This window comes from Melospiza georgiana, chromosome 3, assembly GCF_028018845.1.
Source record: "Melospiza georgiana isolate bMelGeo1 chromosome 3, bMelGeo1.pri, whole genome shotgun sequence".
Lineage (NCBI taxonomy): Eukaryota > Metazoa > Chordata > Aves > Passeriformes > Passerellidae > Melospiza > Melospiza georgiana.
Window position 1 is genome coordinate 103,087,082 of NC_080432.1, and position 17,964 is coordinate 103,105,045.

At 39.7% G+C, this 17,964-nt stretch overlaps 1 protein-coding gene across 6 annotated transcripts in view; it reads left to right on the forward strand.

The window, feature by feature from the left end:
* Positions 1 to 1,922: 1,922 nt before the first annotated feature.
* Positions 1,923 to 17,964, forward strand: part of SNX14 (sorting nexin 14) — a 45,558-nt gene continuing 29,516 nt past the window's right edge. For 3 of the 6 annotated variants that reach the window (XM_058020012.1, XM_058020013.1, XM_058020014.1), the window contains exons 1-6: positions 1,929 to 2,048; positions 2,130 to 2,250; positions 3,079 to 3,152; positions 3,250 to 3,328; positions 9,904 to 9,947; positions 14,603 to 14,690. In XM_058020012.1, coding sequence (XP_057875995.1) covers positions 2,146 to 2,250; positions 3,079 to 3,152; positions 3,250 to 3,328; positions 9,904 to 9,947; positions 14,603 to 14,690 — 390 coding nt within the window. In that variant the 5' untranslated portion in view covers positions 1,929 to 2,048; positions 2,130 to 2,145. Of the gene's footprint in view, positions 2,049 to 2,129; positions 2,251 to 3,075; positions 3,153 to 3,249; positions 3,329 to 9,903; positions 9,948 to 14,602; positions 14,691 to 17,964 lie in introns of all 6 variants that reach the window. The other 3 variants (XM_058020009.1, XM_058020010.1, XM_058020011.1) reach the window with 2 other exon arrangements.

Sequence of the window (17,964 nt, forward strand, 5' to 3'; positions counted from 1 at the left end):
TTCAAATCTTTCTCTTTCCAGGGAATGGATGAAGTTCTTATTTCTCAAAGAATTTTGAAAACCTTGATGTCGTCAGCAGTTCCCTTTTGTTCTTCTATAGTTTTATTTTGTTGAAAAACAAACAAACATCTGCTTAGTCTTTCAGTGTACCAGAACAAGCTAGGGGTCTGTCTGTAGTGACAGAGGGTGATGGCAATGCCAACACTGCTGTCTCCAGCAGAGCAGGATGGGGTAAAGCAGTTTGTTGTGTCTGCCCAGCAGATGTAAAGTCTGTGAAGGAAATTGCACAGTTTCTAAGATAATGAGGTACAATTAGTGCCAGATGTGAATGTGGCAACTTTACAGTAAATAAACACAATTCTGAACAATGAAGCTATAAACTGAAGAAACTTTACCTGAAGGAGAGAATGCAAATGGAAGCAGAAGTTTGACTTAAGTTGGTTTGCTGTGCAAGTCACTTCCTGTGTCATAGATATGCTATGCTGTGGCATCCTCATGAAATATTGTAAGAATTACAGATTTTTAGAAGTTACTCCTTATTAAAAGCATTTCAAGATAAGTGACTAAAAATCACCAGCAGTAAAGCTGAGGATAAAGTAAGCTGATAACAAAAAAATGCATCTTAGGAAAATTGATTTCCTCTGAATAGGCCGTACGGAGATTTGCTGTGTGAATGCACCTTGGTTTTTTCTTCCAGAAAATGTGGACTGACATGAAATAATACTCTGCAGAGACTCTTAAAGAAATTCAAGCTGACCCTGGGCTTTTGCCAAGCACTCTGAGAAAGGTCAACATACTGAAGTTGAGCTGCAGCGTTTCACCTACTCGAGAGGTCAAGGGAAGTGTTGCATAAACTGACAAAGCATCCGAGCAAAGATTCTGAGAGCTGTTTTCGGATTTCGATTTCTAGATGCTGACTCACCCTCCAAATACCAGTATTTTCTTAACAGCGTAGTTGCAGGGGATGTCAGTGAAGATTTGTAAACATGGCTCATCTGAACAGATGTATTTCAGTATTTCATGTGCCCTCACTTTTTCAGTGTGCCCAATGTGCCTGCGCGGGGCTCGTGCAAATGGACACACAAGGCAGCAGCAACTTCTCAAAACAACTAAAAGCGGGCATCTCTTTCTGAGCAGGCTTCCTTCATACTTGCACTTAGAATCCCCTCTATGGATACGAGCTCCCAGAAGTTGTTTCATTTTGCCCATTGAACTGATACACCCACAAGCAGCCGTGTCTTGTTAGCAGAGCCTTGAGTTTCGTAAGGCTGTGTAACTACAGAGCTGCTGAAAGCACTCCAGTGGTTTGAAAGCTTGTGGCTTACACTGTAACTGAAGGTGTTATTCGTGTGAAGTTGGCTTTAAATTCTTCTCGCTGGCAATAAACTACATTCTAGCATTCCTCTCTTTTCAATTTCTTACTCTTAAATACTTACTGATGTTAAGGTGCGATCTTATTACATTTCCTGCCCTGTTCCTTTTCTTTACAGCCAATATACGAAGCTTTGAATGGTGTTTATAGGATTTTAGTGTTCCAGTCACTCAATGATTTAGTTCAGTCATCATCCAAATATAGAGCATTTAATCAGACGTAGCACTTTTTTGGCCGCTTGGCGCTGGGAACCCCTCGTTGTCCAGAACCCGAGTATTTATAACGAGGTAAGCTTGCTGTCATCAGAGCCCTTCTATTTGCAGTGCTTAGCACGCTACGTGACACGGCGCAGCTGCAAATGCCACGGCGGTGCTGCACGGACGCCGTTCCCGGCTCCGCGGGCACCGCTCCGCCCCCGCCGCCGTCCCCGCCCCGGCGGCCCCTGAGGCGGGCCCGTCGCGGCCTCGCCGCCATCAGCGGGCGCCGGCAGCGGAAGCGGCCCCGCCTCCGGCCCGGCCGGCGCGGCAGCGGCTGCCATGGGGGGGGTGCGGGCGGCCGGGCGGCGGCTGCTGCGGCGGCTGCGGGGCGCCGAGGGGCTGCGGGAGACCTGCCGGCAGTACCCGCTCTCCTGCTGCCTCCTCCTGGGGCTGGGCGCCGCCACCGTCCTCCTGAACCGGTAACCGGGCGGGCGGGGAGCCGGGCGCGGGCGGCGCTGCGCCTTCTCACCAGCGGCTTTTCCTTCCTGTGTGTCTGTAAGGTATCTTCATGTTCTGATGGTCTTCTGGTCCTTCGTGGCTGGGGTCGTCACCTTCTACTGTTCCTTGGGACCGGACTCCCTCCTGCCCAATTTTCTGTTCACAATAAAATATAAACCCAAGGTAAATATGCCTGTAAAGAGTTTTGTGCTTTTTAAAAATACGATAAGAATCTATATGGAGTAGCAATTACTGTCTAAGCCTAGCTGCTTTCAGAAATATTGTGCGTCAGTACAGCTCACACACTCCTGCTGACAGGTGTTTTGTGGCAAGTAGACGATGGTTAAGACTTTGAATTCTTTGCGTATTTCTGCATAGTCCCGTCAAATCCACGTACGGCTGCAAGGCCGGTTGTTGGGCTGTCCAAGGATGTTATTTCCTCCTTCTCTCATTGCACGTTTTGAGCATTTCAGTAGCAGGCAGTGGAGAAACTATGTTGTTGTTTGCTCCTTTAAGGGGGCTTTTTCTTTTCTAAAGATGCCCTCCTTTTCATAGGCCAGTGGTGAGTCTTTGCTCATTGTAATCAAAATTCTCTAAGCAGTACTGCACTTCAAAAAGAAAAATATTCCCAAAGCAAATTGCTCTTTTCTAACTTAATTCAATGTAGAATTTCATAGGGCTAAAAGGGTATAGTTGCAATAGTTCAAGGCTATGAGTAAGGCAGAGAAACCATCTGGTCTGTTACTGGACTGATTAATGTACAGGGAGGTGAGTGGAGATGTGAAAGGATATCTGTGTCCCCACTTTGTTTCAGTAGAAGCCATTTTTCTTTTAAGATTCTGTTGATTTTCATGCTATGCTTTGTTATCTTGTTTTCCTGCTGGAAAGAATAAGTTTGTCTTTATTCAGTTCTCTGTAATAGTATGCTCTGAAAGGAAATTTACTAATGTTTGGCTATGTTACTAGAGTCATCATTTTGGAGAATGTAAGCTTGTCCAAATCTCTTAGCAGTTGGAATTGCCGGAGCTGTTTCCCCGTGGTCACAGTTGTGCTGTGTGTGGCAAGGTCAAATGCAAGAGGCACAGGTAAATTACATGTGTGGCACTGCTGCCCTTTGACACATCACAGTAGGAACCTGTCAGTTGCACATTGTTACATAAACTTCTCCATGCTCTCCTACAGACCTACTTTGCTTCTGGAAAACTATCAGCCATGGCTGGATCTGAAAGTGCCTTCCAAGGTTGATGCATCACTTTCAGAGGTAATTGGTGCATTGTTTCTTCAGTACATAAAAATTCTGTGGGTTTTTATTATGTGTCTTTGAAACCTTTTGCTTCTGGTTCACTAGATGGTTCAGATGTACCTTGCAGGTGTTTTAACTTGTTCAAATACAAGTCAAGTCAAAGGAGTGTTTGCTGGGAGCAGGGAGCCAAGATGGCCTGCTTTTAAACATGGACTGCTTGTGTAGCAGTGCACCTAAAACACAGAAAAAATGTCTGCGTAAATTGGGAAGAATAATGGAAAGATCAGTTAAAATTGAGCATGTCTGTGTCGTAGAAATGAAGGATTTCAGCCTGCTTAGTTTCTTGGAGTTGAGGGTAAAAGATGATTTGATCCAATTACGAAAGTTCTGTAATGAAGATGAGAATTTGATGGTAGGGACTCTACAAGAAAGATGGAAAAAATTACAAGAGCATAGGGGAATGGATTCAAACTGACAGAGTAGGTTTGGATTAGATATTAAGAAGAAATTCTTTACTGTGAGCATGGTGAGGAGCTGGAACAGGTTTCCTAGAGAACTTTTGGTTGCCCTGTCCCTGGAAGTGTTTGAGGCCAGGTGGGATGGAGCAACCTGGCCAAGTGGAAGGTGTCCCTGCCCGTGGCAGGGTCTGGGAACTGGAGGATCTTTCAGGTCCCTTACAACCCAAACCATTCCATGAATCTATTTAAAGTCATCAGATAAAGCTGTAACAAAACCTTTCTTTAAAAAGAAATTGCTGAATTTACTCAAAGAAGAACAGCATATGTATTTTCTGTAGCAAGACTGTAAATCAGAAATTTTATTTCGTTCTAATCTCTTTAAAAAAAGAGATTTTTATTTCCTTGATTAGTAATTGATGCAGTGTATTGGGAGCTAAACAGATAAGCTTTGTGTTTTTTGAAGCTAGGAAGGTACACAAGCACATATGTAGATTAATATCCATTTATTCAGAATTCCAACTTTGGGGTTCTGTGGGAGGAGGATGAACAACTGGCATGGCAGAAGTGAGTCCGTTTTTGTGTGTCAGTTCTTGCAGTTAGCAGCATGGTGTGTGAAGTCAGAGCCATGTGTGTCTGTGGTATAAGCTGACACTTCTATTCAGCTCTGAGAGACATTGTCCCAAGCATGGCCCACTGAAGGAGTGGGAGGAGAATGAAAACCTTGAGGAAGGCATGGACAGTTGAAAAATGTTTTTTAAAAAGAACAGGTAACAACTTGTTGACTTCCACTAGTTGAATGAAGTGACTTCTTCTGTGATTTCAGAAATAAACATTTATTCTTTTACAGCTACTTAATTTATTTTAAAAATAAGTTTAACTGTATTAAGATGACAGTATTGCTGAATAGAATTTCAATAGACTCTTGCTTTAATAATAGAATGTAAAATAAATGCTTCCATGCATTTAATATTTTTAGGATTTGTGGTACCAAATAGCTGGGGCAGTCTAATGAAGGATGTTGTAGATGCTGAAGAACTGGAAATTTTCTTGTTTGGCTTAAATGGGAATTTGATGCTGAGTAGGTTCTTTGTAGTATCTCTTTGCAATTGATATGAGTAGATACCATAGCTACCTTCTTGGCATTTTCCGTGTGATTGCTGTAGTTCTGCTTTTACCAAAATAGTGACCTTTTCTTTGCTGTTACTTTTCACTTCAGTGGCACGTCCCAGGCCCTGCTTTATTTAGCACTGCAGGTGTGGGTCATGTGCATCCATGGCCGTGCTTCTCATTCCTTTACCTCCTTTGTGTGCTTACCTGAAGGGAAGAGCCAGGCCTGGGTTCTGGACCATTCCAGGGCATTGAGCCATGGTCACCCTCCTCAGTTAGCCCAAACAAGTAGCGTGAGTCACCTTTTTCACCTGCGTTGGGCAGATACTGTTTGGGGTGAGAAATCTCATTGCATGGTTCCTCACTGCAGCTCTTCTCTACTGGTTAAAAGGGTAGCAAGGGGTTCTGCCCACACCATATTCCTCTTCACCACCTGCTCTGAGGATGCAGCATGTAATGCTGGCCTGCAATTGGATAGCCTGCTTCAGGTTGGAAGGAGAGACTGCTCTTATTTTCTTTTGTGGGTTAGTCATACATTAGAGAGAAGCTGATACAGTGTGAATTGAATTAAGGTTAATTAGATTCTAAAGGAGTGCAGAGTGCAGTCTGTTTCTAAAAAGCAGTTTCTTCAAATACTTGGAATAATTTAGGAATTTTTTTATTATGTTTTAATTTTTCTAGTTATTTTTTTGCAGCTTGAAGAATTTTGGCAATATCCTCATTTCCAAATGTTTCTAATTTGAGCCAGGTGCAGAGCCTTCAAGCTTGTGTTTTTCAAGTGTTTTCAGAATAATTTAATACACACTCAAATCAGAAGAAATCCAAGTTTTCCTCACAAGTATGGATTTTTCTGTCTTGGATTGTGATGATAGTTTGTCTCACTTTGCAAATTCTTAATCGTTTGCAGCCTTGTTTTAGTCTATTCAGCTGCTGTGCGTGGTTTAGAAGAATAACAGAACCTGTGCCTGAACATTCCTCCCTCCACGTTTTTGTTTGTTTTTACAGTTGAATGCTAAACTGTCTCAACCATGCATCCATCAGTGTTTTATAATTTGGGCTGTATCTTGCAAAAAAATAATGCAGTCACCTAATTTTAATTTTGTTTCCAGTTTCTAATCCATTTTGTATTATGCTTGTTTCTTCAATGTTTTCTTTCTTTTTGAATTAGGACATGATATCAGTTGGTTAGTTTTACATTGTGTATAATCCAGGTGCTACAGATTGTAGAGAAAAAGATGAATTCATTACCAGAACAACAGGATTCAATTCTCTTTTATACAATCTCATTTTTGCTATGTGAGAGACGGTTGCAAGTCAAATCTGTGGAAAGCTGCTCAGCTACTCTTTATCAGCATAGTGAAAAAAGTCTCACTGGATCAAGATGCTGCTGTCTTTTGATCCCATTTAATTCTTCTCAGGTTTTTGACTCCATTATGGGATGAGTTGTTTTGATTTTTTTTGTTTTTGTTTTCTAAAAGCAAGAAATAGACAAATGCCTGACAAGAAATCAGTTGTTGCTTGAATGTGCTCTTTGCAAGTCCTGAACTCTTGCACTAGCACAATGGACTGTATGCTTTCTTATTGGAGTGGCTTGTTCTACTCCCAGAAAGTGGCCTCAGCTGTCAGGTTGTGCTGTCTTTTAAGGCTTTAGAACTGTTATTGTGGTTTATGTATCAAATCCTTGCTCCTTTCTGTTGTGATTGGGCCTGGTAGTTCTGACCTGCCACTGATTCAGCATCATTCATCTGCACAGTTCCTCCTCCTGACAATTGGGGTCAGTTGTGTGGCAGTCCCCAAAAAGCTTGTCTCAGCAGCAAAGACTGACTAGCTTGCAGTGTTGCAGTGCATGCTAGAAAATAATTTTTCTTTTCTTTTTTTTTTTAATTCAGCTGCTCCTTATATTGCTACCTGCTGTATTTGGTTTTACACTTGTAATCTTTTTCCAGTTCAAAGCTGCCCACGCATAGTAGAACCAGTCATTTTGCAAAATGCTTGAAAAATAGGTAGGCTTTAAATGGAATGACTCATCATTTGTGTTTAAAACTGGAGGATAATACTTTACAGACAAGGAAATGGCTTCTCATTAGCTGTCATTTTTTGAGGTGTCCCATCTACTTCATTGGTGTGCGTGCAATGTGAGCAATTGAGCCCGAATAATATTTTTGTTGTTGATAGAATGGAAGTGGGTGCACATGTCCTGCTTCCCCAGTGCTTCATGAAAGTACAGTGGATGATGTGGCCAATTTTTCTGTCAAGCACAATTGCACTTATACAGTCTGGAATGCTGATAGGGTTGAAGGAAAACCGGTATGGACTACATGCCTTGAAAAAGTTAGTGGCAGTAATAATGGCTTATTACTTCTTCAGCACTTCCATTTTTGCAGTAGGGATGATTTCACACAGTAGCTCTGCTTTAACTTCTGTTCAACACCTTGGTGGAATGGAGCATCATACTTAACTGCCTCTGCCATGTGTTTAATTAATTTGCAAGTAGGGGCTGCTTTCTGTGCCCACACATGTTTTATTAGGGCCATATAGGTAACCTGAGTCCTAGTAGAATGTGTCTTGCCTTCTGATATCTTATCAGCAATAAGTGGACTGCAGTGAAAAGTGCATTTTGAGTTAGCTGTCTGTCTGTGTGCATGCTGTCTCTGTGTCTTTGTCTGGTGGGATTGTCTGCAGTGTTCTGTGGAAGCAGTACCATAAAGCTTGCACTTACAGTGTGGCTGTGGAAGAGAAACACTGGTAAGTCTGTAAAATGGTTCAGCTGGGGCTCACTTACTACAACATGGGATGAATCTGAAGGAGACTTTGTCTTCCACTTTTGAGTGGGAAGGATCATCAGGTTTTGCACCTTTTTTTACTTTCCTTGCTTATTTAGTAACCATGGGAAGATGAATCTCAGAACTGTGTTTTGCTCAGGCGGCAATAAGGATCAGATCTCTCTCTGTTGGAAACAATTCTTCAAGTGCCTTCAGAGGCCTCCATAGGACTATAGAGAAAGGGAGGGCCAATAAGTTATGTTAGCATCAAATGAACTGAATTTGTAGTGGCACATTCATGGAAAACTTGATAGACAGGCTCTCAGTTCAAAAATAGTAGTCATAAATGAAGAAAGGTGTTTCAAGAGGAGTTCATTGTATACCTTTGAATGTACTGTTCTGTGCTTGAAGGCTCTGCAAGTGCACTTTCCACTCCAAACAGAAGTTGCTCTGCTGCTGTTGCTTCTGATGGGGAAGCACAGAGGAAAAGTGGAGGAAGAAGGAAAAGGGCTCCTTTAATAGACAGATTTTTTTTGCAAGCTTTCTGTAAGGCGTTTCTTTTGAAGAGTGCACTTTGAGCCTTGAAAGAGGTTTATTTTGTTAGAAACTCTGCATGAGGAAAAATAGTGTCACCATACCTGTGAAACTGAGATTTCTGTGGAGCAAATTGTGGCTCATGTAGTGGCAGTGCTATGGAAGGCATCAGGGAAATTGGGTTAAGTAGTTTAATATACTGCTTTTATGGCTAATGGCCTGTGATTGCTGACTGGAGCTGGATGAGATCTCCTTTCTATTGTCTGAAGATTGACTGCCATAGAAGGTTCCCTGGGATTTCTTAATTTCTTCTAGACTGGGAATTGAAGCATCTGTTGTCATTTCCCTTACCCTTCCACCTGCTTTTAAATGGAAATACAAGATGGGGGATGGGGATTCACACGACAACATGATAAAACATTTAGTTTACCCGTCCATCATTAACACATGATGGTATTACAGTTTTGAGATCTGTTACTGCTGTAGCACATAAGGGTAGGAGAAAAGACACTGATGACTTTGTGTGGTCCATAACACAGACATCTGATGTTATCCCAAGCTGCAAGACGTCTCTTCAGAGAGAGGGGAAGAAAATCACTGAAATGGAACAGCTGGAAAAGAGAAAGTATCTTATCCAATCTGAGTAGGTGATATTCTTACTAGTGAAGACAGAAAAAGAGTGTTCTTGAGCTGCTCAGGTCTGAAGAGTTGAGAAGAATTAAAAAGCCCATGTGTGTTTTTTATTGAGTATGCTTTTATAATCATGAGAGGAGCAGAGGCATGTAGTACCCTAAAGATAGTATAAATTTAGTAAGTCTTGAATTCTTGCCATGTGAATGAGTGCAGCAGCACATCTTGTAAGAAGAGTAGCACTTATTCTCACGAATGACACTTGTATATCAGCTGGTACCTTCAGCTTTCCTTTCAAACTGACTTCACATTTTTCTTTGTACACAGTGGCTTTGAAAAACCTTTCCTTCAGAACATGGCTGAGGAGCCTCACATAGCAACATGTATTCTCTCTTACTCCCCTCATCAGCATTGGTGTTGTTGGGGATGAACTGATCTCTAAAACCCTGATTCAAATTGAGGGATAAGTTGCAGTGGGAGAAGGTAGTGTGGGTGATATCTTGGGGCTATACTGAAGGAAGAGGAATCTTAAGAATACTGCATCCTTCTGTCTCTTTCCTTGTTATAGATGGCTTTCATAGGAATTGCTATTTATGACTATTCTTTTGCTTTCTTTGGGAGTGGTGAGCATGCAGGAATGACTGTCCCGTCTTGAAGGTGGAGGTTGGGTGAGAAAGGATGGAGGTGTGTGTAAGGGGGTAGTATGTAACTGTGCCTGTGGGACACTCCATGCTGTGCCAGAAAAAAACAGGGACTGATCTGAAAATTTAGGGATGGGCTGTTTAAGGTAAGATTACAGTTTTTGTAGCATTTGCCTGACAGTGGCCATGACACTGTGCTTCATGTTACTGATAGTACTTGTGGCAGATGTTTCGTGTTGATATCTGATGAAAGCATCACTTTGATGTTAGTTGCCCAAAGTACTGATCACAATGCTAAATGGTTGATCTAGCAACAGGATCACTACTTACACATTTTTATGTTTTACCATGTATAAATTATGTCCTATGACTTTTGGAAGGTGTTTGTGATGTTAACTCTTCTAACCAAGATTTGTAGTAAACTGTTTATTTTGTAACGTGGTTGTCTTTGTTCTGCACAGGTGCTTGAGTTGGTGCTGGAAAACTTTATTTATCCATGGTACAGGTACGAGCTTTACCTAAAAGTTACTATTTTTAATATCATAAATATTTATCAACCTGTTTGAGAAGTTGACACCTGAAAATAAACATTTCTCTTTCCTTAGTGAAAGATAAAGGACCCTTTTGATTGCTAGGAATCATTGTTTTATTGTCTCCTAGCTGAGTAGAGTAGATCTTTTGATAGTTTAGTTGTAGATCTTTTGATAGTTTAGTTATAATAGAGGTGGTTCTGAAATTCGGATTTCATCCTAAAACCACTTTTAGATTGTCTATTTTTTTATGTTCATTTTGAGATAACTCTTACTTGGAACTAAATACAGATTGATGAAAATCTGTGTGGAAATTCAACCTGTCACTACCTTTGAAGTTTACTTCCAGATTAGAAGCATACTGATCTATCACATTGCTAAAAAGAAAAAGCAACCAAAAAACAAACTTTGCAGGGTTTTAAAAAAAAGATATTTAAACTACCTATGGCCAACTTCTTGGACATCATCTCATAAATTTCCAACTTCTAAGACTGTTGGTGACTATGTTGTGCTGAATACACTAGTGCTGTGTAAATAACTATAAAATAGTGAATTAAAAAAAGGACTGTGGCTGATTATTTTTTCTGTGTTGATTTTTTTTCTTTCGGGTTTTCTTCCTTGTACTTTTATATATATATTATAGTGCTTTGCAATGCTTTGTAAGAAGATATTAAAATATTATAACTGATAATGCTGGCATTAATGTGTTAAAACAACATCTTGCCTTAATTCTGAATTTGACTTTTTCATTGAACGGAAAGTTCAGTTTGTCCTAAAAAAAGTATGCTTCCTTTTATTTTTACTCTGTGTCGTTTGGATTTTTTTCTGTCTCTGGGACCCAAAATTTACTGTTCAGACTTCTTTGCCTCTTGGGTTTTGATTGTGGCCAATACCTGCCCATCTCACCTCTAACTTTGTGTGTTGAGTATGCTGAAGTGTAAAACTTCACTGCTGATGCAAACAGCAGAGGGAGCTTTAGCACCATGTCTTGTGAATGCAAATTAGAAACCTCGAGGTTTTAAATTTTCAAATACAGAAAACTAGAGCATGTTCTATTGGGTTGTTGTTAAAGTAACAAATGTAAAGCAACCATCTCCTGTATTTCATGACTGGAAAACAGTTTTTTCTTGGCTGGTGGAAAGTGTCTTTAATGTCTTTGTTATGGAGTGACAAGAAAACCTGGCTTCCACCAATTACTTACCTCTCTGACACCCAAGGCAGTGGAAGTCTGGAATACATCATCTGGTGGAGATAATAATTCACTATATCTGTAATGTACAGTTAGAAATGCAGTATAAAGTACACCTTGTCTGAAGCCAACCAGCCTACATTGTGCTCCATCTTGCCCTCTGCTGAGCAGTGTAGGTGTTCCTGCCCTGTCTTAAATTCTGCATGGCTGTACCTCTGGATTTTGAGCTAGTTCCATAAATTCACACTGTGCTGATGAAATCTAACAGCCTGAAGGTTGTTAAATTTCAGGTTCACGTGAACCTGAAATACCAGGACTTCAGTGATCTACAGTGAGTGCTGTGATGTCCAAGCAATTATACAGGAAGCATCTTGGTCCTGCAAGGCTTACTGGTTTCAGTTTAACAGTAGTAATGTCAGATGTGACCCTGTTTAATCTTGACATTCAGGTGTTTCCAGCAGGGTTTGTGCAGGGAGACCTGAACTGTGTCTGTGTGCCATAGTTTGAGAGCTGGCTTGTAGAGCATGTCAGCTCTGATTTTTCCTACTCTAGTTGTGCCTGCACTGTTGGCAGAGCTCACATCACTTGAGAAATTAGAATTCATGCATCCAGGGCATGTTTGTTTTCTGAGCAAATAAACCTAACTCAGGTTAATTCTTCCCAGAGCCTTTGCTCCACGCTCTCCTTATTTAGCAGCGCGGCTGGGTGAGCACTAGCAGGCAATTCATGCTTGACAGATAGGCTGCTAAAACACTTGGCTGTGTTCCTTTGCATAGAAAAGTTCGGGCATAATTCCTTGGGATAGCTGCTCTGCCTTTCATGTAAATGGATTTTACATAGAAGCTACCTTTTTCTTTAATTTTTATTTATTTATTTTTTCAACGACCTTGGTTTTTGCTTTATGTGCTGTGCCAACTGATGCTGTCTTGGACATTAGTGTTACCAGGATGTATCTCAGTCAGAAGCCTGGGAAGTGTTATGTTTCCAGGGTGGGTTGCAAGATAAAATCATGGATTTTTTTGCTTAGGAATAAAAGTGCTGTAAGCATATAAAAACTGGTTTATCTTTGTTTCATTAATAAATGGTGTAAGAATTTCTAATTTTTTATTAACAGGTTAAAATTTAAGCAGGTCCTAAATTTGGACCACTTTAGGGGAATGAGGGTTAGTGCTTAAAATCCATTGAATTCTACTGAAATAGGTCATTATACCTATGTGCATTTTTGTTTTTTATTTTTCAAAGTATTTATACTGGTTATATTAAGATTTTTTTTCAACTGTATGAGAAGAATCAAACATAGCTGTAAGTAATGCCAAGTTTGCAGAGCTACAAAACACGGGTCTAAGTCTCTTGCTTATGCTGTACAGCAAGACTATATAATATCTTACTTATACTGACCTTATTGTAAATAGAGTTTAAAGTTCGAATGGGTCACTCTTGCTTACTAAATATTTTTGGTCATTGATGGTACTGCAACTCCAGTTCTCTCAGATTAGGACAGAATTCAGTAATTACCACATTTTTGTGATACATTACTATGAAAACATTTCTCTTTGATGGTGATAAACACAGTGTTTTCACATGTGGAGCTGCTTCTATTTTAAATGAAAGTTCTTTTTAAATGCAAGTAATGGAAGAAAAATTTAGAATTTTTGTTGAGTTACAAACCATAGCTGTACATTTTTATTAGCTTATGACTTGTGTTCTACATCTTTTTGAAAGGAGTTAGCCAAGTTTTTTAAGAATAATTGACACACAGAGGAAAAATATCACTTTGTTATTTGTATATGATTTTCATTTATCAGTGGATCCCATAAGGCTTTGCATGCAATAGCAGTTGGGTGTATCTCTCTTGAGACATTAGACTCTGTAACTGTTTACAATTAATATTTCTAAAGTTCTGGGAAAACACAGCCAGCTTTTAAAATGTTTCCAAGAGGGTTATTTGGACTTTCCCCTGAGTCACTGGAGATTTGACATTTTACAGGTTCATGATGTTTTTTTTGCCAGTCTTCAGTCTGCTGGTGATTAAAACAATGTCTTTGCAAATCTGTTGTGAGAATATGTGGCATGAAGTTGTGTCCAAGTTGAGCTAGCCAAGATACTGGTTATCCAGCTGTCAATAAAATAACAACTTCTTGGTCCAAATTACTTCATGTATCTTCCTGTCTGTCAAATGCTAGTAATACCATAATACAGTCGGTTTGCCAACCCCTTGGCAATGCTAATCCCTTTGACAGTGTGGGTATTTTCTAACCATATTGCATATAAAATATCAGCTGCTGATCTTAAACCAAACTTTCCCCTACAGTGTTCTTATCTGCATGTGGTTAGCAGTTGGAGGATAATTGTGTTTCTTGTGCCAGGCTGCTTTCTTTGAGGTGTTTTCTCATGCAATTAGTTACATACTTTGACTCTCAGGTCACTGGTATCTCTAGTATATTTACCTGGTTGCTCATCATCAACATGCCTTTGAATGTTCTGTAACCCAGGCTAAAAGTGCTTTAAAAGTTGGATACTGAATAATATAAAATGTTCTATGCATAATTTTAAAAGTTATTTTTAAATGTCCTGTTCTTGCTTGTAGTGTTCTTTTATAACACAAGTAATATTTCTACTTACTACACTGATTTATCACCAGAAGTGTGATGGTTCTTGCATATGATCATTAGTTAAAACTGGATGCAACTTCCTTTGTTTTGTCATTATTCAGCTGTTATAGTTCAGTTTAACCAATATATTAGTCATGCTCTGAAGTTCATATTAATAACGGATAGGTTTTTGGTTTTCCCTTGCATTTTGTGGAATGCTGGCATCGTGATCTTTTTCCACTCAGTTTAGGTGCAGTTTCTTCATCTAAGACTTAGTGTATTTCCTGTTTTCATTCAATTTTCAAAAAAAGTCATGGATTCAGGTATTTTTCTTCCTGAATCACATTTGATTATTTTTACCGTGAGTTTTCACTGAACATATTTTATTGAAGTGGATGGAAACTGTCAAGCCAGATTAAAAGTTTGGATGATATTTTGACAGCGATTTGGAAATCTATTTAAATTCTTCTTTGCTTCCAAGCAGAAGCCACTTTAAATAATTTCAATTTCCTTTATACCATTGAGTTTGGATATGTAGAAACTAGGTTAGATTTTACTCAGTCAAAATTGTGCAGATACTATATGGTAGCAGGAATTGGTATATCATTGCAATTTCCTGATGTTTTTCTTAGGCTGTTGTGTGCACAGACATTGTGGGAATGCTGTGTATTTTCCTCAGACAGAAGACTGCTGACTCTCTGGCAGCTTTCATTTCAGTTCATTCCAGCTGAAGTATCACTGTTGAATGTTCTTGTTCTTATGCTTTTAATAGTGCCAAATGTATTGTGGTTGGATTAATAGAAATTTATTTTATTCTCTTTTCTCATATGCCATGCTTTGAACACTGCAGAAATATTACTGATGATGAGTCCTCAGTGGATGAACTGAGAGGGACACTGCGGTTTTTTGCATCTGTCTTAGTTCGAAGAATTCACAAGGTAAGGTGACTTAAAGGTATTAGTCTTGGTTTCCCATCAGAATTAATTGATATCCCTCTCTTGTGAGTTCTTTATTTTTTTTAATTGTGATTCCAATGTCAGCCCTATGTTGTAGGTTGTTTCTAACCATCCAGGTTACTTCTTTGTGAGGAACTTATTCCCTTCCTAGTTGTAAACCATCGCTGAAGATTCATCATTTGAAGTGTTCTGCATTGTGTTGAATATGAGCAACGTGTTCCAGTGAAAGATGTCCCTGCCATGGCAGGGGATTGGAATAAGTGATCTGTGAAGGTCCCTTGTGACTCAAACCTTTCCCCAGTTCTTGCAAATGGATATATTTATTACACCAGTGCAAGGCATTATTAAAACCTTGTGATCTTTTAGCTGTCTTTTGGTGACTTAATCCAAGTGGAAACCATTTTGGGAATTACTGAAAAAAACCTACTGGTGAGCTGTGTTATAGCTTCTGCTTGCTTGTCTTCTTAAAATGCAAACAAGGCCCTTACATTGTCTATAAAGAAAACTGTCATTAGGTGACCAGGTTACTGTAAGAATTAAAACAGATGTGGTTCTTACATTAATGCAGTTCTTCAGGAGCATTTTGAGTGCTAAAGATTACAAGTTTTTATTTGATGTGTTTAATCTATTAGCATATACTTTTTTTCTGTGTGCTCTCTTTTTAACAGCATAGCTATTTCCTGGTAAAGTGCTCCAAGCCTCTTTCACAGGAATTGCTTCTAACTATTTGACTGTTCTTAAGCAGAAAGGGTTGCTAACTCAATTTCCAGAATTAGTCAGTGCTGGCCGCTCTGCTGGAGCCACGACCATAAATATGTGTCTTTTCCCCCCCTCCTTACTAACAGCATTTTTTTTCTGAGCTACAAGTTGTGCATGTACCCTGTCATGACTTATTAACAGTGTGATTCTCTCCTTCTTACATATCAAATCCAGACGACTTTCTTGTTTACTCTAAATCAGGCATGTTACTTTTTAAAATGGACATGGGAGAAGATTAGGAAATGTCTGTGTAGCACAGATATTGTATGGAGGTGTGAAAGTGGAGTAAAGCTTCAAAGTGAAAATCTAGACCAAGGTCTTAAAATTTAATTTGGAGTTGTAATACTTGCTGGTGTTAGTTGCATTGTGCATGGATCCATTGTTGACTCAGAAAGTGACCATGTCTCCTGTATTGATCATGCAATGAGCCATTGATTGGGATATCTGTAGTGAGTTACAGCACCTTGAAGCAGAGTGCTAATTTACCATCTCTGCCTTTGACAGTGAGCATTTAAATGTCGTGTCTTCAGTTCTCTGGGTAGGCAGTGTGTGCAACAAACAATCAAGCCAGTATGAAGCACTGTCAGGGGACCTACAAAATAGAGTTAATCACAGAAATGCATATGTCGAGGAGAAATTAGTCATCATCAGTTGAAAAATAAAATAGTTGTATATCTTGCCAAACAGCTGTACTCTGTTTTGGATTTATTATTAAATGCTTGAAAGCAATAGTTCTAACTAATAGAGATAAAATGTTTAAATTAAGGAAGAATTGTGTGAGAAAACACAGGCTTTTTTTCATCTTTTACATTATATCTTTATATTTTTTTGCCAAAGAATATTCTACTTTTGAATTGAGACTTAAAATTACAAATTGCTTTAATGGAAGGAATGCTTTTATTTTCTGTTTAAAGCTGCCTAGGTCAAAGCATGGTTGTTGAATTAAATTAGAAGCACTTCAGGCCAGTCAACTCTAATATGCTGAAATACTTCAAATCTGGATTTTCCTTGCTGTGGCCATTGCTGGATTGGTTATGGATTTTGAAGGGAAAAGGAAGTGTTATACCACACCTTTGTATGGTATAGTATAGATAACCCTGCATCTGATGGAAGTTTTTGACAGAAGGTCACAGTGTCTGCTGCAGAGTTGATAACAATTTCCTTGACTGTGCTCTTTGAGTTACCTCTGCAGGAAGAAACACTGCCCTATCCTTATATGCCATAGGAAACTCTTAATTTCTAGAAATTACTGTTGGAATGTGAGGCACAAAAGACAGGATTTTCCATTGATAAGCAGAAGCTTGTCCTTTTGTGCTTGTAAACAGGAGCTGACCTTACTTTTAGGCAGCTCCAGTCAATTGTACTGGCTTGTCGGGGCTGGCCAGGTCAGGTCATAGCTGTGCAGCTCAAATATTATAGGGGAGTGTGCAGGAATATGCAATATTCTCCTTGTACAATTGAATAAAAAAACACCAGTTTTTCTCTTGGCTCTGGTGGCCTTTGCAATTGCATTGTCTCTTGTCTGGCAAGATGCTGTATCAAGGAGGGATTCCTCCATTAGGAAAGAAACTTGGTTAGAATTGTTAGATTTTGAGCACTTACAGGTGCATGTTTTTGCATCTCTAAGGTGTCTCTTGTTTAAAATAAAGAGTATGTGAAGTGTAAATCACCTTCTAGATGAGTTTCTGTGAAAACTTGCAGGTGATAAAGAGTTCCTTGAAACTGTACAGGCTGGAGACTGACTGGGTTCAGGGAGAAGCTGTGCTTGCTGCAAAGGACCTGGGCCCATAGTAGGCTGTGAGCTGAATATGAGCCATCAGTGGCAGCTTAAAACGCCAACAGCATCTTGGGCTGTAGTGACAGGAGCAGATAAAATCAAGGAAGTGATTATCTGCCTTCACTGGATGCTCTTTGGATGGCGTGTAGGATACTAATCCAGTTTTGGACACTTTACAAGAAAGTGGAGCAGGTTCAACGAGAGGGCCACCCAGATGACTGGGGCTGGAGGAGGTGACTGTGTTCAACTCAGGGGGTTTTCAGCACCAGCTTGGATACAGCCATGAGCACCATGATCAGAGCCTGTTTGGAGCAGGGCTAAGGCAGCCCAAAGTCATTTGTGCCTGGATTGTTCTCCTTCCATTTTTATAGCCACCAAAGAAAATAGAAATGCAGGACCCTAATACAATCCTTTATTAAATCATACATGTTTGTTGTTTGGCTTATGATCACATGGTTTTGGTTTTGGCACTGATGGTCTTTTGACTGTGTAACTCAAATTCTCTTTTGGTTCTGCCATCACATGAGGGGTGACATTTTTTCTGCCTGTACGTAGGAAGGTTTCTCTTTGGTTTTAGTCCTTGTGGACGCAACTGTAGAGTGTTAAGGCATGCAAGTGTTAGAAGCAGAGCATAGTTAACTTGATTCCTTTTGTTGGTGGTCAAATTGTCCCATGGAGCTGGGTTTCATCTACTGTGACTCAAAAGTCACACTGCCCTGT